Source organism: Hippichthys cyanospilos, chromosome 12 (assembly GCF_059441005.1).
Source record: "Hippichthys cyanospilos isolate Australia breed blue-spotted pipefish chromosome 12, RoL_Hcya_1.0, whole genome shotgun sequence".
Classification (NCBI taxonomy): domain Eukaryota; kingdom Metazoa; phylum Chordata; class Actinopteri; order Syngnathiformes; family Syngnathidae; genus Hippichthys; species Hippichthys cyanospilos.
In genome coordinates, this window is record NC_142380.1 from 19,559,693 (window position 1) to 19,586,899 (window position 27,207).

At 42.6% G+C, this 27,207-nt stretch overlaps 1 protein-coding gene across 6 annotated transcripts; it reads right to left on the reverse strand.

The window, feature by feature from the left end:
* Positions 1-796: 796 nt before the first annotated feature.
* On the reverse strand, positions 797-23,846 carry LOC148415239 (G protein-signaling modulator 2-like). 6 transcript variants are annotated; one of them, XM_088428987.1, is made up of 14 exons: positions 23,742-23,846; positions 23,557-23,595; positions 13,634-13,855; positions 13,421-13,556; positions 11,936-12,075; positions 11,747-11,870; positions 11,552-11,667; positions 8,713-8,868; positions 8,540-8,648; positions 6,245-6,371; positions 6,114-6,181; positions 3,586-3,973; positions 3,341-3,516; positions 797-2,026 (listed from the first exon to the last, which is right to left on the reverse strand). In XM_088428987.1, the coding sequence occupies exons 3-14, from the start codon at positions 13,852-13,854 to the stop codon at positions 1,868-1,870; spliced, it is 1,920 nt and encodes a 639-aa protein (XP_088285113.1). In that variant the 5' UTR covers position 13,855; positions 23,557-23,595; positions 23,742-23,846; the 3' UTR covers positions 797-1,867. The 6 variants fall into 6 exon arrangements, with proteins under 6 accessions (XP_088285113.1, XP_088285114.1, XP_088285116.1 ...); XM_088428988.1 differs by having other exon boundaries at positions 13,634-13,870; positions 23,742-23,842; XM_088428990.1 differs by lacking the exons at positions 23,557-23,595; positions 23,742-23,846 and adding an exon at positions 19,256-19,397 and having other exon boundaries at positions 3,341-3,519; positions 3,586-3,748; positions 3,827-3,973; positions 13,634-13,870.
* Between the last annotated feature and the right edge of the window lie 3,361 nt (positions 23,847-27,207).

Here is a 27,207-nt window from a genome sequence, read left to right on the forward strand (position 1 = left end):
TTGACCTCTTCATGCTCTCTTTCTCTTGGCAGAGAGATACAGTGTATCCACTCGGGTGCTCCCAAAAGTTTTTTAAAAACACTGTAGCGCATTGAGGAGCTCCCTTCGCCTTCGAACTGAGATGTACAATATTGTATATCCACTCGAGTGTCCCAAGAGGTTTTTAAAAGCACCGTAGCGCGTGTGGCCAGCTGTGCCTTGGTGTCTCGTTGCTGCCTTGGTCAAACAATTGAAGTTTGCAAATCCAGTGTAGCTCCAACCACTCAAGTGTCCCAAGAAGTTTTTAAAAACACTGTAGCGTGTGTGGCTAGCTATGCTTTGGTGTCTTGTTGCTGCCTTGTTGCCCCTGCTAGCCGTCAGAAATATGGCCAACCATAGGTTAGCTAATTGCTACGCTACGCCTCTAACGCTACACCACGTAACTTGCTTGAGCATTGCACCGCCTTCCTGCAGTCAGCATCCACTCATGCCTCTAGATGGAGATCTTATGATTCACTTGGCTATTACAGCTCTCTTATAAGTAAACGGGCCGCTCACATATCCATCTGTGCTAGTGCAAAAGCCTGCAACTGTTGAAGCGAATGCCCTCGCGCCTCCAAAATCAGGCAGATTACATACAGCCTGGCAACACAAGTTAGCTGAAGTCTAATTGGCTAAAAACTAAAACACTAGAAGGAGCGTAACCAAATGGATATATGACCCAAAAAGAACAGAATATGGAGAATAATTTTAAAAATAAAAAAATATATATATTTAGTAAAAATGAATTTAAAATAATTGTCTTTCATTACAGCTATTATAATTATTTAAGTTTATTATAGTTACGATAATGATGTCATCTTATGTATAGGCCAGCAGAGAAAGGCCTTTCTGGCACTTACAGTCCACCACTGTAATTAATGACACAATATATCAAATAGCCACATGATTTAGTTGCTCCAAAGCCACTCTGAAAATGAAGTAGAAAACACTGTACACAGGTTCATACAATTCTTTCAACAAAACTGGAAAAGCATTTGTAAAACACAAAATCCAAGGACAGAGATGATGAGGGAAATTTGCAGACGCACAAGTCATCAAAATTACAAGACATACAAATAGAAAAACGCTCAAGCGTTGGAAAAAATACACAGTGAAACAATGACACGATGACAGTGTGGAAATATACAGCCGCTTAAAATCATGACACTTTGCTGGCGAGTCCTTCCAAGCAGTGGTCCCCAACCCCCGGTCCGTGGATCAACTGGTACTGGGCCGCGTGGGCTGCACCCGAAATAATGTTTTGGAGATGATTTAGTTTAATGGTGCGTGCACACCTAACGCGAACGAGGCGAAAAAGTGGAGAGTTTCGTATTGTAGTCAATGGAGTTCGCGTGATAGGGCGCGAATGCACGTTGGGCGACGCGAATGGAGCGACGCCAATGGCTGCACGCGATCACGAGAAGCGAAATTTCGCCTTTCGAGTGAAGTTAATTTTTTTAACTTTTTCCGCGTTACGCATCGCGACAGCCAATCAACTTTGGGAACATTCAACGGCTCACGCAGGGGGCAGGAATGAATCATGGCGGCCGCTTTGCGGTCACCGGGAGCGATCCAACACGGCCAGCTGAGCTTTCAATTCAAAACGGAGCCAAGCAAGAGCGCTCACTTTTACAAGAAAGAGCGCTTTCTTGTAGAAAGGCGGAAGCGAGAAAGTTGGACAACTGTTATGTGCAGCGTTTGCTTCACTTAACAGCTATAGAACCATAGTTACTGTGCCGTAGCCCCCCCCCCATGTAAATGTAAGGCGTTGACCGGTCCGTGGTGACCAAAAGGTTGGAGACCACCGCTTCCAAGTGCGCCTGGGGGAGGGGCTTAAGTGCCGAGCTCAGTTGGAGGATGAAGAGGAGGAAGAAGGTGGGGCCACGCGCTGCTCGTCCATTCGCTTGGCCTGCGAGCGCATGATGAGGCTGAAAAAGTCCTCGTCCGGCACAGTGGGCGCCAGAGTAGCGGGCCAAGTGCACCGTTGCTCATCCAAGCGGGAACCCTGGAACACGTTAGACTACTTTAAGCTTGCGCATGGGAGAAAATCGATTCCCAAATGGGCCAGACCAATAAAATCATGCAATATATTTATGTAACTTTAAAACAACTTCAAATGTATTTTTTTTAAATATTGTTCAAAATAAAACAAGAACATCACTATTAATCATAAAATATTAACATTACTATTAATCATAACACTTTTCAAGTTTTTCATATATTGAAAAATTCAGCTCATTTTTATACTTCACAAAATCATTTGTGGGCCTGAATACGTGCCGTATGTTTGACACCTCTACATTAGACCCACGCAAAAGGCCAATCCCAACAAGAGTTTGAAACGGTAAGCCTAGCAGGTTCAATGTTTCAAGCCTGACCCTAGTTTGAAAACAAATTAGAAAATTTATTTTGAAAATGTTTTTAAAAAGTTTGAAAACTGAGTTGTTGTTTTTTTTACTCTCTCCTTTGCAACCCTGACCCTAATGATAACCTGTTTGAAACCCTGACGCTATGTAACTTTGGAAGCTCTTTTCATCGCAACAGCCAATCAGCTTTGGGGACGTGCAACGTCTCAGCGGGGACGGAAATGAATCATGGCCGCCAGTTTGCGGTTACCCAACACGGCCAGCTGAGCTTCCAATACAAAAACAGAGGCAAGCAAGACCACTCACCTGGCTTGTAGAATGGCAGAGGGGGAACTTGGGATAACTGCTTTCTTTTTTTAAACTGGAGTTATTGTGCCAAGACAGCGATTGTGCATCATTGACAGCACAGTATTTAGCACAGTATTGGACACCTGACCGTCAGATGAGTATTGCCCCAAAGCGAGTGACATATAACATTAAAAAAAAAAAGAATAAAGCTGCTGTAGGAGAAAACACTGGCTCTGCTACATCCCAGAAAAGTGAAAGTTCTCAGCGGGGCTCTCCTTTGGGCACAACACGCTCAAACCCCAGCCCTCATGTGAACAAGCTAAATGCCAGTTAACACCCGGCGACTGAGAGCCTACCGAATGAGCGTAGCGAAGCGACTTTTCGCGTTTGGTGTGAACGTAGCATTGTCCCACACTGAAATTCTTGTTGAAAACCGTTACCCCAATTTGAAGTCCTCATTTGAAACCCTGACCCTGAAACATAATCGCAGTTTACAAGGGAAATTATTTTGAAATGGTAACCTGTTTGAAAGCCCAACCCTTGCATGAAAGCTCAAACCCGGTTTAAAAGGCTAGTTTGAAATGTCTGCCCTAATTTGGAAGCCTGACCCTAGTTTTGAATGCATAACCTGTTTGGAAAACAGAAATCGGAGTGGCAAAGCCCACCTGGCACTTGAGCAACATGTCAAAGAAGCGGTCGTCGGGCTCGGCGTCGTCGGCCATCAGGAGGCCTAGCGCGGCCTGATTGCTGTTCCGGTCCAGCCTGAGGCCCGGCAGGCTTCCACCGGCGGATGCCTGGTCCTCTGTGCGCCGGCCCGACAGATTGGCCGACTCGGATGCGGCTGCTGGGGAGAAGAACAGGATATTATCACCTTTTTTCCTTTTTTTGCTTTTTAGTTCGCTGGACTGACATTTCCGGACGATGGTGGGCGGCGAGTGGGTCCCGGTGTCCAGCGACAACCTGCCGCCACCTTTCTCTCGGACGGAGCAGCGTTGGTCATCCATGCGGTCGCTCTGGAAACGGCTCAGCAGGTCCAGGAAGGCCTCGTCCCTGAGCGCGTCTGGTCCCGAGCGCTGGGCGGGCGATGGGACGCGCTCAGTAAACGACGCGGGGTGCGAGCAAGCTGGAGGGCGGGCGGCTCGGGGTCGCACCTCATCCAGAGCGTTGGCGGCGTCCTGGAGGACCTTGGCCTTCAGTTTGTTCCCACGCAGGCGGCCCAGCAACAAGAGCTTAGAGGAGCTTTTGCCCAAGCCTCGCTTGGCCGGCTTGATGGCCATGTCGCTGCTCCACTTAGGAACCTGCGCCAACGGTTTGAAAGAAGAAAAAATAAATAGAAAGTGCGTACTTGTTCTTTCAGGTTGAAAAAAATAGCTACTATGCATGACAATTTTCTTTAAACAAAACTAAGTATACATATGTTGTTTTTTTTTTTTTTTGTTACAGGGAGCAAAAAAACTATACTATACTTACTATACCAGTGGGCCCCCGGTTTACGAACTCCCTGTTTTACGAATTTTTCATCTTACGAACGTGGACCGCGGTGTTTTTTGTCCCCCTCTTACGCACAAACCTTTCGTCTTACGAACATTCCAACATGCCGGTCAGTGTAGCCGCACTATTTTTTTCGCTTTGCTGCATCAACAAAAACAACTATTCTCACATGTCACAGAAACGCTGATATGCTATTGGTCTTATAAGGTCACAGTCACGGTCTCAGCCACGGAGATGCCGATATGCTATTGGTCGATTAAGGTCACAGTCACGGTCTCAGTCACGGAGATGCCGATATGCTATTGGCCGAACGCCTTCATCTAGCTTGATGGCACAGCTGGTCGGTGTGTTGTGAAGACTTTTCAAACTTTATCTGTTAGACATGGCTTCTAAAATTGCAAGTGGCGGGAAAGGAAGAAGTAAGAGGATGATGACAATAGAAAAACCAAGCAAGAGATAATAAAAAAATACGAAGGAGGCGCATAGTTAACTTTGCTAGTGAGTATGGCCGTAACCGCTTGGCAATCTTCTAAGGGCAAGACTCCTTGCCAGGGGACGGACCTCGGTCAACAACAAAATGGAGAGGCTTCTTCTATTATGGATTAGAGAGAAGGAAATCGCCGGTGATATGTTCTCGTTTGAGAAAAGTTCTCGTTTAAGAAAATAAATAGACTCTGCGGGTTGGTCTCTGCTCCCCTCCACCTCCACCTAGCTCAAGTCACGTGGCCCCAAAGGTAAATGTCATTTTTCCTTTGTATATTTGTTATTTAATTTAACTGTACAGAAGATTATGTTACTAATTTTTAATATGTGTATAAAGTCGTGCTGTTTTTACCTAAGGTTTTTGAACGCGTTGCACGCATTCGCTAATTAACATAGGTTTGGATTGCCCGCCATACGGTGAATTTGAGTTACGACCCTAGGCGCGGAACGGATTGATTTCGTAACACGGGGGCCCACTGTATTACTAAAACAGAGAGGATCATGTAAAAGTTATGATGTCTCCAGCTGATTCAGATAAGAGTGGCAAGGTATGGAGCTGTGTGCACCGGTTAGAGAAAATGGAAAGTTATTCCATTTGACTTGTTAATTGCAGTCTTTTGGCAGATACACACAAACATAAACTTGGTGAAACTGCGTCAAGGGCATTCAACTGGCACTGTGGCACACGGACTGTGCACAATATGGGAAATCTGAAACACGACACGCAACAAATAAATAACTTATGGATATGAACACAAAAAAATATAAATATTTACAAAAGATGAGATCGATTTTGTTTTGCTTATAGACATTAACACTGAAAATACCAGAATTTGATCCCAAAATTAAGGGTGTGTCTTATACACAAGTGCATCTTATGTTTGGGGAATTATGGTAGTTGTTGATAGTTGCTGATGATATAGCTTTTTTTTCTTATGTTAATGTTAAAGTAGAGTTTTAGGTATACCTATACAGTTTTTATATCTAATCAATCAATCAATCAATCAATCAAATTTTATTTATATAGCCCTAAATCACCGAAGTCTCAAAGGGCTTCACAGAATGAAAAGAGGTCATACAGAGACATCTTTTCAATGTAAGGTACACAACAGCATCCCCTGTCAAAGCTCCCAGAAGGGGAAGGAAAAACTCAAAAACCCCAATTTGGGGAAAATCAGAAACCTCCAGAAGGGACCACAGGTGGGAGGAGCCCCCTTCCAGGCCCACAGGTTGAAGTGGATGCTGCATGTACCGAACACAGAAACAATACAAATTACAGAAAACAATAATACAATAATAATAATACAATGCACGGCAAGTTGGGGGTGGGTGAAAGGTTTTCTCTTTCCTCAGGGGGGCCAAGCAAAATATAATTCAGAAGCACTGCTATACATGGTATCTTTAGGGGAAGGAAAGAAAAAAACCCCTACATAAATTAAAAGCAAAGAAGAGAAAGGTACGTGCATGGCTGTTGTCAGGCGTGAGCTTGATGAGCTCCAGGTTGTCCATGCTGTGCCTCCTGCTCCAGCCGCCTGCAAGCGAACAAAGCACACATGGCAAAATGTCCTCAAGGGTCAGGATGCGACACCTCTTACCTCGTGTCCCGCAGCGGACGTCCTCATGGTCGGATAGGGCCGAGCTATTGCCGTAGCTCAGGCCCAGCAGCGTCTGCAGGTCCGTCACGTTCATGCGCGCCGTCAGCTCGCCGCTGCGGTCGCCCGTCTGGTAAACGTGAATTCAAACAACAGAAAATACACACAAAAAAGAAACTGCACCTTAATTTTCGAAAAGTAACTTCAGTTATAGTCAAAATGTTGCCCGTGAAAACATTCACATGTCTAATTTGCAGAAGCAATCAATGATCTGCAAATTGCAGCCCATCCATAAAATGCCAAATATCAGCCGGTTGCGATCAAGCCAATCAGCTAGGCATAAAAGTCTATCAAACTGACTGATTTGTTCACTAATTGCTTAGTTGTTGATTTTTTTCTTTAAATTACTTTAGGACTACTGCTGTAGAAGCTAAACTATTTCATTAGTTGATTGGTAATCATTGGTTAAAGGCCATAAGTATTAAGGAAACGGATTACTTTAGCAAGTAATCTATTACTTACCTACTAAATGTACCTAAAGAATACTAAAATCATTTGGGTGTGGAAGCAATCATCTTCTTTAGGTAATTACATATTGAAACAGAGGTCAAAGTCATTTTCATCATGGACCACATAGTTTCTGTCAGAGAATGAACTCAAATCAATTTGAAGTAGAATTGTCACACACTTACCTATACAGTCGGCCCCCGGTTTACGAACACCCTCTTTTACGAACATTTCGACTTACGAGCGTGGACCGCGGAGTTTTTTGTTCCCCATTTACGCACAAACCTTCCGTCTTACGAACAATACGATATGCCGGCCATTGTATCCGTACATTTATTTTCGCTTTGCTACGTCAACTAAATCAGAAGTTGACGCTCATCACGGCAACGTTGAACGCTATTGCTCTTACAATGTCACAGTCACTGTCTCAGTCACGGTGTCAGTCACGGAGTCAGTCACGGAGATGCCAATATGCTCTTGGTCGATTAAGATCACAGTCCCGGTCTCGCTCACGGAGATGCGGATATGCTATTGGCCGGCGTCACGTCAATCACAGAAATGCCGATACGCTATTGGCCGAACGCCTTTATCTAGCTTGATGGCACGGCTGGTCGGGATGGAAGGAAGGAGAGAAAATGAGTGAAAAACGGAAGGAACGAATGTTGTGAAGACCTTGCAAACTTTATCTGTTAGACATGGCTTCTAAAATTGCAAGTGGCGGGAAAGGAAGAAGTAAGAGGATGATGACAATAGAAACCATGCAGGAGATAATAAAAAAAAATACGAAGGAGGCGCATGCATAGTTAACCTTGCTCGTGAGTATGGCCGTAACCGCTCGGCAATCTTCTAAGGGCAAGACTTTCCTTGCCGGGGGACGGACCTCGATCGACAACAAAATTGAGAGGTTTCTTCTATTATGGATTAAAGAGAAGGAAATCGCCAGTGATATGTTCTAGTTTGAGAAAAGTTTAAGAAAATAAATAAATACATTTTGCGGGTTGGTCTCTGCTCCCCTCCGCCTCCACCCAGCTCAAGTCACGTCGCCCCAAAGGTAAATGTCATTTTTCCTTTGTATATGTTATTTAATTTAACTGTACAGTAGATTATGTTACTCATTTTTAATATGTGTATAAAGGCGTGATGTTTTTACCTATGGTTTTTGCACGTGTTGCACGCATTCACTAATTAACATAGGTTTGGATTGCCCGTCATACGAGCAGTTCAAGTTACGAGCATAGCCGCTGAACGAATTAAGTTCGTAACACGGGGGCCCACTGTAGTTTTGAATTGGAGGCCAGTAAAAACTGTTCAAAAGAATTGTCAGTACGAAAAATAATGCTTGTTGTTTCTCAAAATGTTTTAATGTTTTTTTCTAAAATTTGGCATTTTAGTGAAAAATTTGAAGTCATAATTAGCTTTTCACGGGCCATTATGCGGCGGGCCGGATCTGGCAACCGAGCCTTGACTGACGTCTTTGCACTAAGGTAATTCTTACTTTAGTACTTATCTCTTTCGCCCCCAAACTTGTCTAGGGGGAAAAAAAAAAAGTACTCTCGCTCCCATTCACTACAGTACAAGCATGTATTTTTTTTCATTAGAGTCCTCTCAGGGTTGCTGGAGTATCTCCACTCTAAGGCACAGGCTCAAAAGCCTTTTACAAGCTGTAAAAACAGCCACTAGATGGCAGAAGTGCCTTTGGTAAGAGACCTAGCGCTACTCGAAATAGGAACTAGAAAGTAGCCTTTAAAGAAATTCTTAAGGTTGGGTGGTATGGGGAAGGTGCGGGCAAACCTCTTTGCAGATCTCTAGGTGTTTCTCGGCAAAGTGCACGGCCTGGTCGTGGTTCCCCAGCGCCGTGTGCGCGTTGCCCAGACTCCAGCACGCCCGACCCTCGCCGACCCTAACGGCCACAGAAGGTCAAATAGAGAGGGCGGCATTTGGGGCCAGGCCGGGCGGGCGCCTACCGGTCGTTGAGGTCCTGGGCGATGATGAGGTGCTTGAGGTGGTAGTCGACGGATCGCTCGTAGTCGCGCAGCAGAGTGTAGCTGTTACCCAGGCTGTAGCAGGCCTGAGCCTCCAGCGCCCGGTCCTTCAGCTGCCGGGCCAGTTGCAGAGTCCTCCTGCGCTCGCAAATTCCTTTCAATTAGCACTTCACCGCAAAGACATTTTTGGACAAGTGCTAATTTGCCTCCTTGCATGCATAACCAATATCTTGCACTAAAAATTTTGCACTACATAATATTCTGCAGAACATTATTAGCACTATTGTCTCCGTTTGTTGTTCATTGCTATTTATTTATTGCTCAATTGTGGAATGTAGTCTGCTGCTCGGGGAAATGAACAGAATAAAAATGTGATTGTGTGGTACTACTATACATATGACAATAAATCTCTTGAAATTGAAGGAGGGTCTGAAAACAGCTGCCAGTAAAATGTATTAAGAGCTTAAGTAATTGATTACCTTAAGTATTTATGTACTAAGTACAGTCAGCCCCCGGCTTACGAGCACCCTGATTTGCGAACAATTCGCCTTACGAGCGTGGATCAGGGAGATTTTTGTCCTCCGCTTACGAGCAAACCTCTCGCCTTACGAGCATTCCGACAAACCAGCCATTGAGTATGTAGAAATGTTCTCGCCTAACTGCGTCAACATATTCAGCAGTTGCGTCATCTACAATCATTGACAGATACTTGTGGCGGTAACGTGAACGCTATTGGTCTTACAACCTCACACTGACTGTCTCACTCACGGTGTCTAAATATATTACCATTTAAGTGTAGGGTTTGTACAGCTAAAGGGAAAAACAGCTGACATGAAATTAAATGTGCCGATTGCAGGACAAAGAATTGTCATTGGTTTAAATGTGTGGTTTTTTTTAATTAATTGTCAATACATTCCAACCGTTTAAAAAAAAAAGTGCGAATAATTATCAGTCAGTCAAGGAGACGCCAATATGCTATTGGTCGATTAAGGTCACCCGGTCTCACTCACGGAGATGCTATTGGCCGGCGTCACACGTCAATCACAGAAATGCCGATATGCTATTGGCCGAACGCCTTTATCTAGCTTGATGGGACAGGATGGAAGGAAGTAGAGAAAATGAGTGAAAAACGGAATGTTTTGAAGACTTTGCAAACTTTATCTGTTAGACATAGCTTCTAAAATTACTAGCAGCGGTAAAGGAAGAAATAAGAGGATGATGTTTCAGTATCTCCGTGATTTGCACCATGACTGAAAGAGTTACTGTAACACTGTAAGACCAATAGCCTATCTGCGTTGCGGTATTAACTCAAGACGTTGATCTCTGCACCCTGTTACGGGTGGTATTACAGTGCTATATAATGGTTGCTTGACAAAACTGCATGTCATGTTAGTCGGCGACCTCCCGACATGCTTTGGGACAGCGCCATTGTTGCAATTCTGTGAGTTGAAACCAACAGTGAACTGACGCTCGAACAAGCCGTAATTGTGGTGCCTAGTTAATACAACACAAGCAACCTCCCCTCCGCCTCCACCCAGCTCAATTCACGTCGGGAAAAACAGCTGACATGAAATTAAGTGTGCCGATTGCAGGACAAAAAATCGTCACAGGTTTAAATGTGTTTTAATCAATAAGATGTCAATACATTCCAACCGTTTAAAAAAAAAGTGCGAATAATTATCAGTCAGTCAAGGAGACGCCAATATGCTATTGGTCGATTAAGGTCACCCGGTCTCACTCACGGAGATGCTATTGGCCGGCGTCACACGTCAATCACAGAAGTGCCGATATGCTATTGGCCGAACGCCTTTATCTAGCTTGATGGCACAGCTGGTTGGGATGGAAGGAAGTAGACAAAACCCTGACTGAAAAAGTTACTGTGACACTGTAAGACCAATAGCATATTTGATTTACCGTATTGACTTCGAGCATTCATCTCTGCTCATCTCTGCTTATCTCAGCACAAGTCACGTCTTTCCAAAGGTAAAAGTCATTTTTCCCTTGTATTTGTTATTTAATGCAACTGTACAGTAGATTATGTCACTTAATATTAATATATGTATACAGCGTGATGATTTTACCTAAGGCTTCTGCGCGCGTTGCACGCATTCACGAATTAACATGGGTTTGGATTGCCCGCTATACGAGCAATTCGAGATACGAGCGTAGCCGCTGAACGGATTAAGTTCGTAACCCGGGGGCCCACTGTAATTCATTACTATTCATCATTATGTACTAAAATAATCAAGTACTCCAGTTCTTTTGTATTAAAATGAATTTCAATCGATTATAGTTAAGTTATTGATCACCTATGGTATCGTACTACTTAAGTACTTCATTAGGTACTCAATTACCTGACTACTTAATTAACTAGGTATTTGATTACTTTGGTACTTAGTAACCTTAAGTCTTAATTATCTCAGTAGTCAAGTACTTGAAGCAAGGGATTGTTTTACAGTGATTGATTGCTGGGCACTTCATTGATTTTGATTGATTTAAATTAAGTACTAAAGCACTACAGTAATTGATTTCTCTAGGGACCGATTTATTTTTTGGCACTTAATTAAAATCAATCAAAAATTAATGAGGTACCAAAGCAATACAGTAAATGATTACTTTAGTTCCTGATTAATTTTTTTGACTGACCCTCCTTTTGCCACACCCTTGAAAAATATTGACAAAGATTGTACATGAGTAGCTCTAATGGAATGAGGGGAGCCTTAAAAGTGTCAAAATATGTCAGTGGTTTCGAGTGAGTTATTTGGGGCTCATCCGTTTCAATGGGATGAGGGGTTGAGGCGTGGCGTGCTGGTGGACTGACTTGTAATGCTGGGCGGCCACTTCAAAGTCTCCCAGGAAGATGTAGGCGTTGCCCAGGTTGCAGTAGGCGCGCCTTTCCGCTGAGCGGTCCCCAAATTCCTTGGCAATGAGCAGACGCTGACAACACATTCAAAGATCATTATTTATTCATTGATTTATTTAATTTTAACAGTTTTATCAGGCAGAGGACAGACACCTGCTGGTGAGACTGTACGGCGTCGCGGAAATTCCCCAGCAGGTAGTGAGTGTTGCCAAGGTTGCCCAAGGTTCGGCCCTGGGCGGCCCGGTCGCCCAGCTCCTGTGCCAGCTCCAAGTTGGCCCTGCAAAGCGTGGCTGGCAGTGGCGTGAGCTGCCGGGCGCAAGCGGCAAACGGCCAGTGACGTACCGGTAATACTCGGAAGCCTTCCGCAGAGCCGCCGTGACATCTTCCGGGAAATCTCCAGGCTCGGCTCCGCTCCGGCAAATACTTTTTCCTTTAGCATGGTACACGTTGCCAAAGTTGTAGAGGGCCCGCGCCTCACCCACCTGGAAGCCAACAGCTTGTTAAATGAGGCCTCTGGCATGTGATTACTGTATTTCTACAAGTCAAGGTTTTTTACTTCAATTTTACAAAAACGCAAGTAAAAGTCTACCCCTGACTTTGGTGGTTACATATAGATCATGGCTGTCCAATTAAACACATGGTATGTGTTATTAAAAATTACGCTACTTTTAGAGATATTCAACTTCATATATCAGGTAACCTACTGCTGCGGCTAAGAGGGGGAGGGCTTAATTATTTTGAAAAATCATTACTATGATCGGTGTCTTCACATAAACTGGTAGCCCTTCATATTACTCGGTACCAAAGAGGTAGCTCTCTGTTTCAAAAAGGTTGGTGACCCCTGCTCTGCATCTTCCTAATTAGTTGAACCCTGGCACACATGGCTCACTTGGAACCAGGTAAGACTGTAAAGTAGTCACATGGATCAGGCTGAGTCCTCCTCTCTGTGGGTGGGCGGCAAAGGTAGAATAAGATTAGGAACCATTGTGCATTCATCCTTTCTGGTATACAGTAAAAAATTTAAATATCATGCAATCTCACGATAACTATTATTAGCACAGCGAGTATTTAAGATAAAAAAAACGGGCATAGTGGTGGAAGCATTTTTTTGTTTCAGCTTGTGGTTCCCAAACTAACTTTTTATTCCTTTTTACACACATGTGCAGCCACACAGCATGGGACATTGTTCTTCACTCTTGTTGGCCAGCTGCGGGCACCAGGATATAAACAGGAAGGAGCTTTGCAGTAGGGCAGGGCTTGGTGCAATTCTAATGGACAAGTATGTGATTACTACAGAGGCCCTCAAAACGACTAGTATGGTCATGGTAAAACATAAGGACAGTATAACCTCTTCTGACCACTTTTGTTACGCAACTTCAGTCTGATCACATTTTTGCGAGACACATGTGACCGACAAGTGACCAACATCACAATTCTGCACTTAAAAAGGCAAAAGCGGCATGGAAATACCCAAACATTTGTATCAGTAAGACGGAGGTGTATTTTGTCTCTGTCCTAACTAGCGTCGCACAAAATGCCAGTGCCACAAAGCTCACTCTTCCCCTCTCCTCTCCTCTATAAATGTAGTAGATTGAAAATATTCTGGCTCCAGGATGACAGCCATATTTCAGCAACGGCAGGTACTTCTATAAACAGCAACTTAAGTGTGTGACATCACCGTGTTCGCACTGCGTAGGCTGTTAATGTTCACACATAGGTCGCATTTATTGGGAAATGTGAACGAGCTCAACAAAAAATTCTGAACTGAGCATTAAGCCAATCAATGTGAACCTTGGTCTTTTGTGCTGGCATTTTTATCTGGGTTACCTTGTCGCCGACGTCCCTGGCGATATCCAAGTGCCTCTGGCAGTAAAGAAGGGCCTCGTCGAACCTCCCCAGCACCTTCAGCGTGTTGCCCAGATTGCCGCTGGCTTTGGCTTCACCCGGCAGATCCCCAATGGTCCTGCACGTAGGAACACGCTTCCAAGTTGAGACTTGGGATGTGATGGTTCGAGACAGTTCCGCAATGGCGCCGCCAACCTGGTCAAGGTGAGGTCGTGCCGGTGGAACTCCAGCGCCTTGGTGTAGTCATGCAGGTGAAAGTAGGCATTGCCCAGCTGGCTGTAGATAGCGCTGAGCACCTGCAGGTCCTCCGTGCCCACTTGGATGGCGGCTTGGAAGAAGGACACGCCGGCCTGGTAGTCGCCCGCCTTGCACAGGCGCTCGCCCTCTAGCGCCAGCTCCAGGCAGGACACCTCCATCCTACAAAAAGACGGACTTTTGGGAGCGGGTGGGAGAAGGCGTCAAAGTGCTGTGCGCTCACACAAGTGGCCAAAAATGCGGTGCCCACTGAAAGCCTTCAGTGGAGGATGTTGTCCCACTGCTTCCTTCCATTTACGCGGAACAATGGCATATGCGGCCTGTGTAACCAACTGAGTCCGGGGTACAAGTACAAGTATGCTCTTATTTGTTATGACAGATCAGATCCTTTCAGAGTACAAACTGGCTAAGTTGTGGGACCAGCGCAAAAAAAACTACAATATTTAAAATATGCAATCCGACTCTATGGGCTTCAACAAAAAGGTTACACAGGGCAACAACTAATCTAGAGCTGTCAACATTGCCCTATTAATCAACTACTCAGTTACCAAATTTAAGAAACAACTATATTGTACCCATGTGCCCTGCAATTGGCTGGCAACCAGTTGAGGGTGTGCCCCGCCTACTGCCCAGAGTCAGCTGGGATATGCACCTCAAGCCTGCAACTCGCGTCAGCATAAGTGGCTACAGAAAATTGATAGATTGATGGACAACTTAATAATCGAGGAATCGCTCAGAGCCACTGCTTGTGTACTTCTCAAAATCCTCCTGTAAGAATTTGTAGATCCAGCAGTAGTAGGAGGGAGACGCCATTTTTGTTTAACCTTTTTTCTCCTGTTTTTGCGTTAGGTAGATAGTTGTTTGGCTAGTTAGTAAGGGATTCAGAAGATCCTTTGTTTATTATTTTGTTTGTTTGCTCTCCCTCCGAAGACAATAAAAGCTGCTGTTTTTGTTCAACACGTTTAGTTTCACGGGCCTTTTCTGGTGGTGAGGGTACGGACGGGTAGCACACACACATTATATCCCAGTTCCCCTAGGCTGGGTATAACATATTGGGGGCTCATCCATTTTTTCGGTTCGTCTTTGGGTGAGTATCGTGTGTTTGTGTTGTCTCTGCTTGTTTGTTGGCCGTTTTTTCTTTAGTGGTGGTGAGGGTACGGACGGGTAGCACACACACGTTATATCCCAGTTCCCCTAGGCAACACATACATAGTGAGAATGATGCTGTGCAGCCAGCAACACCCCCCCACGGTCCGCAATATAAATTAATGTAAGGCGTTGACCGGTCCGTGGTGATCAAAAGGTTGGGGACCACTGCGCTAGAGTATGTATTTTTAAAAGAGAATACCTGTAACAGTATGTAATATCAACAGAGGCAGCGCCAAAAGTTTCAGTGTTGCTATCAAGTGGCCGAGACCGTGCTAAGTATTGTGCTGACAATGCTGCGCTATCGTTAGCTTAGCACAGTAACTACGGTTCTATAGCTGTTAAGGGAAGCAAACGCCGCACATACCAGTTGTCCAAATTCTGCCTTTCTACAAGCCAGGTGAGTGCTCTTGCTTGGCTCTGTTTTGTATTGAAAGCTCAGCTGGCCGTGTTGGATCGCTCCCGGCGACCGCAAAGCGGCTGCCATGATTCATTCCTGCCCCCTAAATCCTCTTCAAAACATTATTTCGGGTGCAGCCCACGCGGCCCGGTACCAGTTGATCCACGGACCGGTACCGGTCCGCGGACCGGGGGTTGGGGACCACTGCTATAGCGCAAATTAGTTAATGGGCCCCTCAAGCTGCTGCTTTTGAACCCATGAGCAGAACAGGGACAAAGAGGGCAAAAATAGCTTGTTAAGGATAATGGAGGTTTTAAGACACTAGTAGAGCAGATTTAGTAACTTGATCATTTCTTAAAGGGGCCGTAACATGATATTTAAGTACTTTTCACAGTGTAATATGTGCATATAAATTGCGTTTGGCACATTGGGGATTTAATTTCTTATTAGATATGAGTTTTATGGTTCCGATCATTCTACCCAGGAAGTAAAACGGCTCGTTTGCTCATATGTAACATCTTGCAGCTCAAACTTCGGGCCATGCAACATGCACCCCTCCGTGACCCTGACCCCTCTACTCCAACAGGGTGAATAACGGGGACAAAAAACGGCCTTTTACTGGCATTAAAATGCAAAGCGGCATTGATATGCCGCACTCACGAACACACGTTCCTTTTATCAAATTGGTCCCCTTGGGAACCCAGTATTCATAACAATATTTCTGCCCGCGGGTGAATATTTGTCCGTCTGTGTGCTCACGGACACACATTTTGGCCCCTTCAGCATGTTCTACTGTAAAACGTAACAAAGTAGAAAATGTGCAATTCCTGAAGAAATTGCGTGAAGGCGTAAACACTGAAGGGAGAGGCGCTGATTGGTGGAATGATGTGGAATGTTTGAATGGATTGAATCTGTGAAGTATTGGTTGGAACGGTTTGAATAGGTTAAATAATGTAGAAATACAAGGTAAAAACTGAAAAACGTGGAATTGTGGGAACATTTTGAATTGTGGGAAGAGGAAAATGGATACGCCCATGGAATGGCAGGAATCGGGGGAATAGATTAAAGTTGAAAAGCTTTAAATCGGATGAGTAATGGTGAAGAAAGAAGGTTACAATGTTTTGGTGGGAATGAATGAGGAATTATGGGTGATATTATTAAAATAGTTATGAATTATTGGAATGTGTGAATATTAGGAATGATGAAAAAAATGTGAAAGTAATGAATTGAATGATGTATATGTGAAATGTTGAATATGCCATTGGGAATGAATTATGATTTATCTAAGGTGAAAAATATGGAATTATGGGATACAGTAATCCCTCGCTGTATCGCGGTTCATCTTTCACGGGTTTGCTGCTTCACGGATTTTTTACAGTGTGGATATTTTATACAGCGCATTGTGCTCTGAATGCCGACTGGCTCAGGGGCTTTACTGTTAGCTCGAAATAAAATATTGACGCTGTACTATATTGGTTTTTCACTTGTCAATTTATTACAAATGGCAAGAGGATCCAAAAGCTTGCTTTTGTCTCTGCTGTGTCTTTCCTGTGCCCATGTGGCTCAGCTAAGCACATACGTTGCAAACGTGCTAGTAAGCACATTGATTGACAGCTTGGTCGCTGGGAGCCGATCACATGACTCATAGGCGTGCCGAGAGGAAAAGCACACGTTTGTGTGTCTACCGAGAGCAACGGAGAAAATGCAGTTTCGGAAATCTGACTTTTACCTAGATTTCTTTTGTAATAAATTGAAATTTCAAGTGTATTGTTATGATATAAGAGGCTTCACTTTAATTTGATGTCCGGGCATATTCGTTTATAAAAATCTTTTTGCTCAGAAAAAGAAATAGATCAACAACTGCTCATAACAATGTGCGGGTTAAGGACGAAGAGGCATAGCTCGGACTGTGAAATATGCAAGTGACAATGTTTCCAACTTTGTATTACTATATTAAAATGATTTTTTTAAACAAATTTGGGGCTTTAAAACAGGTTTTGATTTTTGGTTTTATTCTATAGTTTAGTATTGCATTGTAAAATAATAAAAAAAAAAAATAAAGCTGGCTACTTCACGGATTTCACTTTGTGCGTGTTATTTTTAGAACGTATTGTTTTAAATATAATATATTAAAATGTGAAATGTTAAATCTCCCATTGAGAATGACTGGGTAATCCTCCCATTGAAAAGGAATTGTGAATTATTAAAGGGTGAAAAATATGGAATTATGGGAAAATATTGGAATGTATGAATTCCTGAAATGATGGGAATGACCCCTGAGGTGAGACGAATGATTTAAATAGTGAAAATTTGAAACGTGAAAGCTGTGAATATGAAATGTAAAATCCCCCAATGTTAAGTCAATTGGATTTTTGACGAGGTAAAGAGGGAATTGAGGAAAATCTTTACATATTTGGAATGAGAAAAATGGAAGCAGTCATCGCACGATTATTTGGAATAATATGAAATTGGAACGGTGTGAATCTGGGAATGAGTTGAAACACGTCAAAAAATGGGCAGAATAAAAAAGAGGAATAACATGTGTGAAGGAATGCTGTTTACTTGGCCTTCTCAGCTCCAGAACCCAAATCAAACTAAAAGACCATTAGAATGGCGTCTGTTTACTCAAACACAGGCGGGGCAAAGAGGTGTAGGGGAGTAGCCAATTGCTGCCATCGTCATAAGCGCACTTCAAGCCATTTTTATCTGCATGGGTGGGGCTGGTGTGAAAGCGCGAATAAGCAAGGATCGCTTAAAAATACATCACAGAAGGAAAATAATACTTCGGAATGTGGACAAATTAACATTGGAACATGGTTAAACGCTCTAAAAAGTTGACGTTTCATGTTATGGCCCCTTTAAGGGAGAACATTTGTTTTAAAAGTAGAACTAAAAGGAAGTCCCATTTCACGGTGCTTTGTGTGCTATCAAATTGAGTCAAAACAAGCAGACCAAGTGTGAGCTAATCGCAGCAATTGTTGAGAAGTAGTGAGTTTAGAAGTAGAAATGCCATGGAGGGCGCAGATGACTCCAGGGAAAATGCTTTGTTTTTGTCATGTGAAGTGTAAGTGCAATAAAATGAGAATCGTCATCTTTTTTTTTTTTTAGTTGATGCCCTTGGTTATTTTTTTGTTTGCTTTAGACTAAGCTGTAACCTGTATAAACCAAGTAAAAAAATAATGTACAGTTTTTGAAAGTCGATTTTTATTGCTTCCTTCTTTTGTTAATGTTAAAAACAGATACAATTTTAGGTAAAATAATCGTATTTATAGTCAGCGCGTCGAGTGGGGTGGGGTGGGGGTGGGGGGGGGGGTTCTTTCCTAGGGGTGCCTAGCAAAATATAATTGAGAAGCACTGTTCTAGTGCAACTGTCGCCTCCGATTTTAGGGTGCTGACAAATGACAACATTACGTTGACTTTGACCTACAGTATGTTAGCCACCAGCTAGCAGCGCTCTACACTGGCTGGTGCAATGAACGTAAATGATTCTGTCTGCACACTTTGATTATAGCAGCTCAACATACGTAGTTGCCCAATGTCATTTGTTTTATTTCAGGCTTGTCTCCCACAAAATTAAATCACCAGCAACAATGTGCATCTATTTGAAACTGAACAAAATAAATTAAAATGACATTTTGCAAAGGAGTCACTCCTAACAGATCTTGCAAAGCTGGTTTATGTTCCAGTTACTTTGCTCTTAATTTGGAGACAACTGTACAGTTCTGATACCTGCACGTACCACAAGGGTAGTTATACCCCGATTTGAGAACACCGCCGATATCAAACAGTATTCTAGAATGCAATATTGGTATTCTATCAGAGGGACACCTCTTATTAATGAATAAACATATCAAACAAAGGACAATTTGTATCTGGATAAACTTGTAAATTGGGTAAGTCTTAACTCACAACACCACTATTTCAAAAACAAGTAACTCTAAATTGGCTATTATGTTCCCATACTATTGCTGCGCACAAGCAATGATTCCATGAAGGGGGGGTGTATGGCAGCCTACCTGAAGCTCTTTCTTGCTTGACAACAACAACTGCACATAGTGCATGTGAGCATTATTTATTTCCACAGCATCCAGAAGCGAAAAATATTCCCAGTGGCCTCAAGGTGCCTGACGTCAGGCCAATTGAAGACGAAAAGAAGCCCCAAGGCATGTGATGGCGCCCTAAACCCAACTGCAAGCAGGTCACGCAAAGAGCCGAGTCGGCGCTCTCTCGGCTCATCTTCATTGTCTTTCCCTCCAGCGCTCTCCTATGACTTGGAGATTATGGCGTGCAACAGATTATGTGGCTGCCGGCAAAATTGTTCGACGTTGGGCAACATCGCTGACAGGCACACAAACTCGCGAGGGATGGATATTTTAGCGCTTGTTAACTATTGAGGCCGCACATTGGGCAGCTCATTGGAATCACCGTCTTAGAGGAATGTTTACACCTCTTATCACAATATGTACAAACTGAATGAGGTCAATGTCCTTGATGTCTTCACCCCACTGTGACAACTCCACGTACATGAATCCATCAATTTCCTTTTGTTTCAGTTGACTGCTGACAATCATTCACACTCAGAAAATGAACAATGGACATCCCCTTGGCCTGTCTTGCGTAAGAATGTCAGTGTTGAACAGAAGAGAAATGCAATGAAAGTGTGTCAAAAAGAAGAAAGGTGTGCAAGAATTGCACCTCGTACCTGTAGCGGACATGGAAGGACTGATCCTCAGCTCGCGCGCTAAACACTGAGCTGTTTGTATCCATTGATGTGCATAGTATGAGGGAAAATCCAAATTTGCTTCCTGACGAAATGGTTGAGGAAGAAGGTCAAAGCAGCAAGCTAGTGAGAGTCGGCTTGGCACGATAGAAGATGCTGTGCGTCAAGGCTCTTTCTGACCATGCGCTCACATGGCAACACTCACCAAACAGTGGAGACACAGTGGGGTGGGGTGGGGGGGGGGGGGGGGGGGGGGGGGGGGCTGCAAAGTGATAGGCATATAGAATGCAGTTGGACTCAATGCAGTCGGAGGGTGAAAGAGAGCGCGAGAGCGAGATGAGCTGCACAGTGATCGGCATGGAGAAGTCAGTCGGACCCCCCAAAAAAAACCTCCTCCAACAGAACATCCTCCAAAAGGAGGGAAGAAAAAATAGCATGGGAATTATCTATGTCCTGATAAGCTCATTTCTCCATGAGGTCATTTGACTGGAAAATGCTGACCGCGTCCTGCTCTCACTTATGGCAAACACAGCCATATCAAAACCAGTGTAAAGTCGATTTCGGATGAAAAAATAAATGACTAAAAACAGACATCTGTGTCTGATTGATTAAGTTGCATTTGTAGGGGTACTTCTAGGCGTATTTTATTCAGCAACTACAGACGATAATATCATCTGTTTTATTTCTGGCTACTCTGCCATAATAATTGCTCGATTAACCCAACACCTGCGATACTTGCGCTGAATCTTTTCAATCCAGGATGTTTTACTAGGAACCCCCACATATTTGCATTTCCTAATGGTGATTCCTAATGGTGATTAGACCCTGTCTAATAGCAAAATAGTAAATGATGTCAAAGATGTAGAGCTCCAAAATTAATCAAATTTTAAACGTGATCACAATATTGGTCGCCACGATTACCGGTAATTATGCTGGGACTCGGAGATATAAACATTTAACTCCTTTGTCATCCTACCACCAGTTTCCCAATGTTACCAAAGTTTCGGACATGTTTGCATGGAAAAGCTTCTGCTTTTCTCACCCGAATACATTATTTACCGGTGTGAAATTGCATTGAGTTTCTCACCTGATTCCTAATGTATACCGTGCTAGCTGTCAATTGAGACCCACTTTGAATTTGGTTTGAAATGACTGAAAATGACATTTCAAGATTCAAGAGTTTTATTGTCATACATATAGTATTATTTTGCCACACAATAAAATTCTTATTGTGTTCACTCCCCTAGTAGCAGACTACATTGACTGCTAAATACAGTGATCCCCCCCTACTTCGCGGTTAATGGAGGCTGTCAACCTCCCGCGAAGTCTGAAACCCGCAAAGTAGGGTATCAGTTCCTAGATTTCTATGTACGCCCCGATATAGCCGCAGTAACCATTAACAATCCTTTTTTTTTTTGGTATTTTATTTCCTTTCTCCTATTATTTAACATTACATTATCCTTATCAACATTATTGTATATTCATTAAATAACTAATATTACTTAGTTTGTTGAGAATTTGTTCTCAGGACTGGTTATCTGCACCAAGACTGCGGTGAAAGAGTACGCAAGTCATCACGTTGAACTTCACATTTATTTTGGCTAATGTATGGTGTATCACGTAGTATCTGTTGAATAATAAATCAAAAACAATCTTAAAGTCAGTAAACTAACATATAAACACTTAATCTATGAATTTACAGTATTTTTAGCCGACATTAGTGGGTTAGAATGTCAGAGAAATCTCAGAAAAGAAGACAAGGACAAGCCTAGCTGCTTAAACAGCAAAAAGAGTAACTCAGACCAGCCAAGATTGACTTTTCTATGCCGGGCATAGGGAAAAAGCTTGGGCAAATGTAACTCGTGGGTCTTCCAACGCTAGTTTTTCACTGCCCAGCCGTCCCCCCCTGGCTTTTATTGAGTAGAAGCATAGCAGATTACAAGACACAACAAAAGAGCCAGCCGGGCGCCACCGGCAGCTGGGCCAAGGTCCCGGCTCACACTTTCGTGCGTCAACAGTTCTATCTAAGGACAGGGTCAAGATGAACTAGGATTGCAAAAATGGGTAACAATGAACTAAGCACATAATGATAACAACCTAATATATGATTCCCTTCACAGTTAGCAACAACTAACAACTACTAACTATAAAGTGCAACCTCTACACAAACGAACACATAAACAGAATAAATACTCATCGTTTACCAAACATAGGCAGTAGCGTGCGTTATCAACATAAATGATAATAAACTATAAATATGATCTTACGTTGTCATTCACTACGTCACCGTAACGAGCCGAATGACGCAGAGAACGTAAAACAGGAAGCGGAAATGCAACGCGACCCGACAAATTAAAAGCATGCATTTCAAAATAAGATAAAAACCGTAACAAAATCTAAATCTCTGAAGAATTCTTAACATAGTTATTAACTAATATTACTTCATTATTTGCTTTTTTCAAATTTTTTTTTTACATTTTTGCAAATTTTTAAATGATTTTTTATTTTGAAATATTTTTAATTTTTCCTGGAAAAAAACGCAAAGTACTGAGACCGCGATATCTGAGACCGCGAAGTAGGAGGGATCACTGTAATTAAAATTTGCTTCAAAGTAAATAATGTGTTTGGTTCTAAGTTGGCTTCATTTTTTCTCATTGGTTGTAAGTTAGCTGTGTTGCCCTCTGAGTTTTTGCCAAAGTTATTATTTACTTTAATTTATTGTTATTATTTGTTAGCATCAAGCCTTGAAGCCTTGTTTATATACTGCTTGTTTAAAAAAAAGACAATAAATAGACATGTTTGGTCAAACATGATGAATAATTGTGATTAATAATCATGATTTCAATATTGACCAAAATAATCATCATATTTATTTTGGCCATAATCGTTTATAAAGAAGTATTGTTGGGGTGATCCATTTTGACAAAAAAAGGAGCTACATTTAGTCGGGGTTGTTAGTGGAAAGTATGAGACTATTTTCCACATTTTAAATCAAGCCATCTTGATGAATTAAGAATGAATGACACATGCAAAGAGAAGGGCTTTTGAAGTCCAGTAGACACAAATACAGAAATTTCTATGCATGCAAAACTGAAGGTCCCACTGCACATTTCAAAGCATATAAAAAGTTTAAAAAAAAATTAACTGCATAGGGCAGTTAGAGAGTAGTTCTTGAAACCAGTTCCATACCCAAAATGTATCATAATCCCGAGTGAAATAAAAAGTAAATCCTCCTTCTAACAGTGTGAGGAGCACCATTGTGTGGAAAGAAAAACTCAACATGAATGACTAGTCAAGCATGCTCACTGCTCGATATTACTGTGTTCTGACGTCTTGCTTCCCTCATTGAGCGAAAGGACATCTGCCAAGTATTACAAACCTAATAAACGGGGGAAAAAAGAACACTAAAATAAACTAACGGGTTCGCTCACAGCTTAAAGAAGCGTAAATTTAAAGCACTGTACTGCATGTCATTGGACAATGTAGGTGTACCAAATGCTTAGGATTCATGAAAACAATGACTTGCACCACACACCACAAAGCGAAAAATACTCTAGTAAAAAAGTACCATATCAATGCAAATGACGTCATACTGACCTGTAACTCCTTCTCACGGGGGCGGGAAATAAAGAAAGCCTGCAAAGAATAAGATTAACCGTTAATAATTTCATACCGGTCACTAAAAATATATACGAACAGATTTAGTTTTTTAATCAAACTCTGAATTACAATACTCTGTAATGTCAATAGTGAACCAGCTAGCTTATTAGCGTCGAACTTACGTGAGTCGATCCAGTTCGAACGGTTCGCGTCTCCTTTTTTCCTGTTGCACGTAAGTTACGATAATAAACCCAACTTGCGTGCAAATAATAAACACATTGCGCGCATGCGACACTATTTGACAGCCATAGCTTTGTTCATCTTCGACGAGCAGACTACAAGAGGGTGCCGTTTTTTTTTTTTTTAATGGCACGATAGTAAAGTACAGTATTTTTGTACAAGCTGCCAATCGGAGGACGGTATTCAAAGAAAGCCACGCCCAGGACTCCATTTATTGGTCCAACAGATTTTAAAAGAACAATGACAATAAATGTAGATGATGTCATAGATCCACGAAGAAACCAACGCATTGCGATGGATCCTCCGGTCCTATTTTAACAGCTTCATGCTTGGAAAATGAGTTGGGTTTACAGACATATTTAAGTCTGGCTTTAGAGAAAGAAATGTAAACAATCACAGTAATGTATGCTCATAGGCGTATGGCATTCTTCATAATGAAGGTTACCCTTTTTTTTTTTCAAGAAAGACAAGTTTGAGGGTTGGCGTTACCAGGCAACCGGACGCGTGTAGTGCTGTCATTGCAGGTCCAGGTCGCAGGTCCACGAACATATGCAATATTAATGATGCAGCAGAAACAAAAGCTGTCCAAGAAAGCATATGTCAAGACAGCAATCGGGACAAGTTTTGGTCTTAGCAACACGACAAGTGGAGACCTTTGGTCTTTGCAAGGTTTTTTTTTTTTTTTTTTTTTTTTTTTTTAAAGGACCTGTCAGTACGACTTGAGTAAGTGCCCACCTTAGAACCTGTGAAAGGCCGTCAACGGAACCCAAGTGAGGAGTACCATCGACGCCATCTGACCTAAACCACGTTTTTTTGTATTTAAAAAAAATGGTTTTTTTCAAATGGCCAAAAGCTAGAGATTGGTTGTTGTGTTCACCCGGAACGAGCAAACGAGAGTGCTTCACCACGGACTTGGGCGGGAGAAGGTAGACTTTGTTGAATGTGAATGACAGATGTGTCCACAGTTTTATTTATGTTTGTATTACTGACTAAGAGTTGTGCCATAGGAGGGCGCTGTATTTATTTGGGTTACTTCTGGGCTACCGTATCTGGAACTTCCTTCCTGTGCGCTCGTAGTGTGTTTTTTTTTTGTATTGAGCTGCAGTTGTACGGAGCCTGACGTGTGGCCAGCAGCGGTATTGAATAAACTATGCCCTGAAGGCTAAAGATTATATATCTCTCTCAATCGTCATCTTTTCCTCCCGAATACAACGTGCTGCTTGATAGCTAAAAACGCAACAGACTTAATTATAAACAATGTATGGGAATTACTTTTAATGTTATTATAATTGCTGTATAGTATCATTTGACAGAACTACCTTGTTAGTTTTTGTACTTTCATTATATAAACCCACCTCCTCCCGCCCATGTCGATGGGACGCACTCCCGTTTGCTCGCTCCCATCCATTACCGGCAGACATGTCCAAAGCCGGTCCTCGAGTGTCACCTATCATGCATGTTTTTGATGTTTCCGTCATCCAATGCAGCAGATTCAAATGATCAAGGTTGTTGTCAGGCTTCTGCTGAGCTTGCTGATGACCTTATCATTTGAATCAGGTGTGGTAGGAGGACAGAAACCTCCAAAACATGCCGGATAGGCGGCCCTCGAGGACTGGGTTTGGACATGCCTGCTAAGGGCCGTTAACGACAGGCGTTCGTCGCTTTCAAACTAAAAGGTATCCGCTTTGTCTACATGTACGTGAAAACGTCGGGTTAAAAATGACTTTAACGAATGTGTCTGTTGTAATGCAACATATCTTATGAAAAAAAAAGTCAACAATAATTTCAATCTTGGGACGAAATAAATTAAAGCGTTTCAGATGAGCAATTTTTTTAATGATGTATTAAATATGTGATAAAATGACAGTACAAGGTGACTATTTCAGGGATCACTAATTTTGAAATGCCACATAGATTTTGATGGGACCCAATTGGGGGATCCTTGGGGTGCTCTATTTCCCCCAAAATAGGTGTGGTATTACGATAGCTAAAGATTTTTATTTTTAACATGATATATCGACAGTTAAATGTGACAGTTTCAGGGGTCACTTATTTTGATATGCCACATCAGATTTTGATAGGACCCAACTGTGGTGCTGTAATATCCCCCAGAACAGGTTTGGTATTACAAAAGCTAAAGACATTTTTTAATGATTTTTGAAAAATGTGATACATTGACAGTTGAATGTGGCATTTTCAGGAGTCACTAATTTTGAAATGCCACCATCAGATTTTGATGGGACCCCATTGGGCAGTTGAGTGTGGTATTTTCAGGGGTCAGTAATTTTGAAATGGCAATCACATTTTGATAGGACCAAATTGGAAGACCCCTGGAGTGCTCTAGTGTCCCGCAGGACAGGTGTAGCCTTACAATAGCTAATTTTGTTTTCTTAATTATTTTTTTTTTAAATATGATATGTTGAGAGTTGAATGTGGCATTTTCAGGGGTCACACATTTTGAAATGCCACATTAGATTTTGATTAGACCCAGATTGGGAGACCCCTGCAGTGCTCATAATTCCAAGAGTTAACAGCGGTCCAGCCGGGGTTGTTCCTCAAGCACACAGTCCCATGATCCGAGCTCAGTCCTCCCCAGGAACGTTAGCGGTAATCAGCAAGGTCCTGGAGGATTCAGGAATGCCGAAAGTCCTCCAAGATGTACGGGAGTGGACTAGGCCTGTTTTGGTGTATCTCTCACAGGTATTGCAGCGTCTACTTTTGCTCTGTTTAAATTTATTTTGGGGCTCTCTAAGGTTGGGATGATGCACCACATTTTATGGCAGAAGATATGACCACTCATTGACAATATCCAACTTGAGTTCGTTTTAGGGTTGTGAATTCTCTTATTCAAACTTTTCAGCCCATCAGTTGTTATTTGCAATCCCTATCCACGACTTGAAATAAGCAGTTCCTCGTTACAATGTTTACTGTAGCCCTCTTCAATTATGTTCAAGAGTTCCATACAGAACAACAGTCATGATTCAGGTCACCCTTGGAGGACCAGGAGTATGGAGTAAGATCACTGTCAAAAAAGACGTAGGCCTATGCGTGTTTAACAATTCATATGAGCACAACTTTAAATTGTGCAGCTGTTGATGTTTAGTGCAGATTGGCAGGGAAGTAGAGCAGGTGAGGAGAAGCAGAGAATGAGGTGACTGGGCTGGTGGACTGTGAAAAATACAACTCTCGTTTGCACGACTATGACCTAGCGAGACACCACTTCACGCCTTAACATGAATCTCCTTTGAATTCATGGCTCTTTGCATTTGTGGATCTGAACCTTTGGATTTAAATTTAATATGCAAATTGAGATGATGTCACGCCAAACTACCAGGCAAAGTATGTCGATCTGCGAGTCATCCGCTCTGCCATTAGTCAAGCACACAATATGTCTTTTTGACAGAGATC

Coding starts and splice junctions, on each gene's coding strand:
- LOC148415239 (XM_088428984.1), bottom strand. CDS start 19,308: ATGCTCACATGCACTATGTGCAGTTGTTGTTGTCAAGCAAGAAAGAGC. Junction 13,557..13,633: donor CACGACCTCACCTTGACCAG/GTTGGCGGCGCC, acceptor TCCTACGTGCAG/GACCATTGGGGATCTGCCGG. Junction 11,668..11,746: donor CCGTACAGTCTCACCAGCAG/GTGTCTGTCCTC, acceptor ATGTGTTGTCAG/CGTCTGCTCATTGCCAAGGA.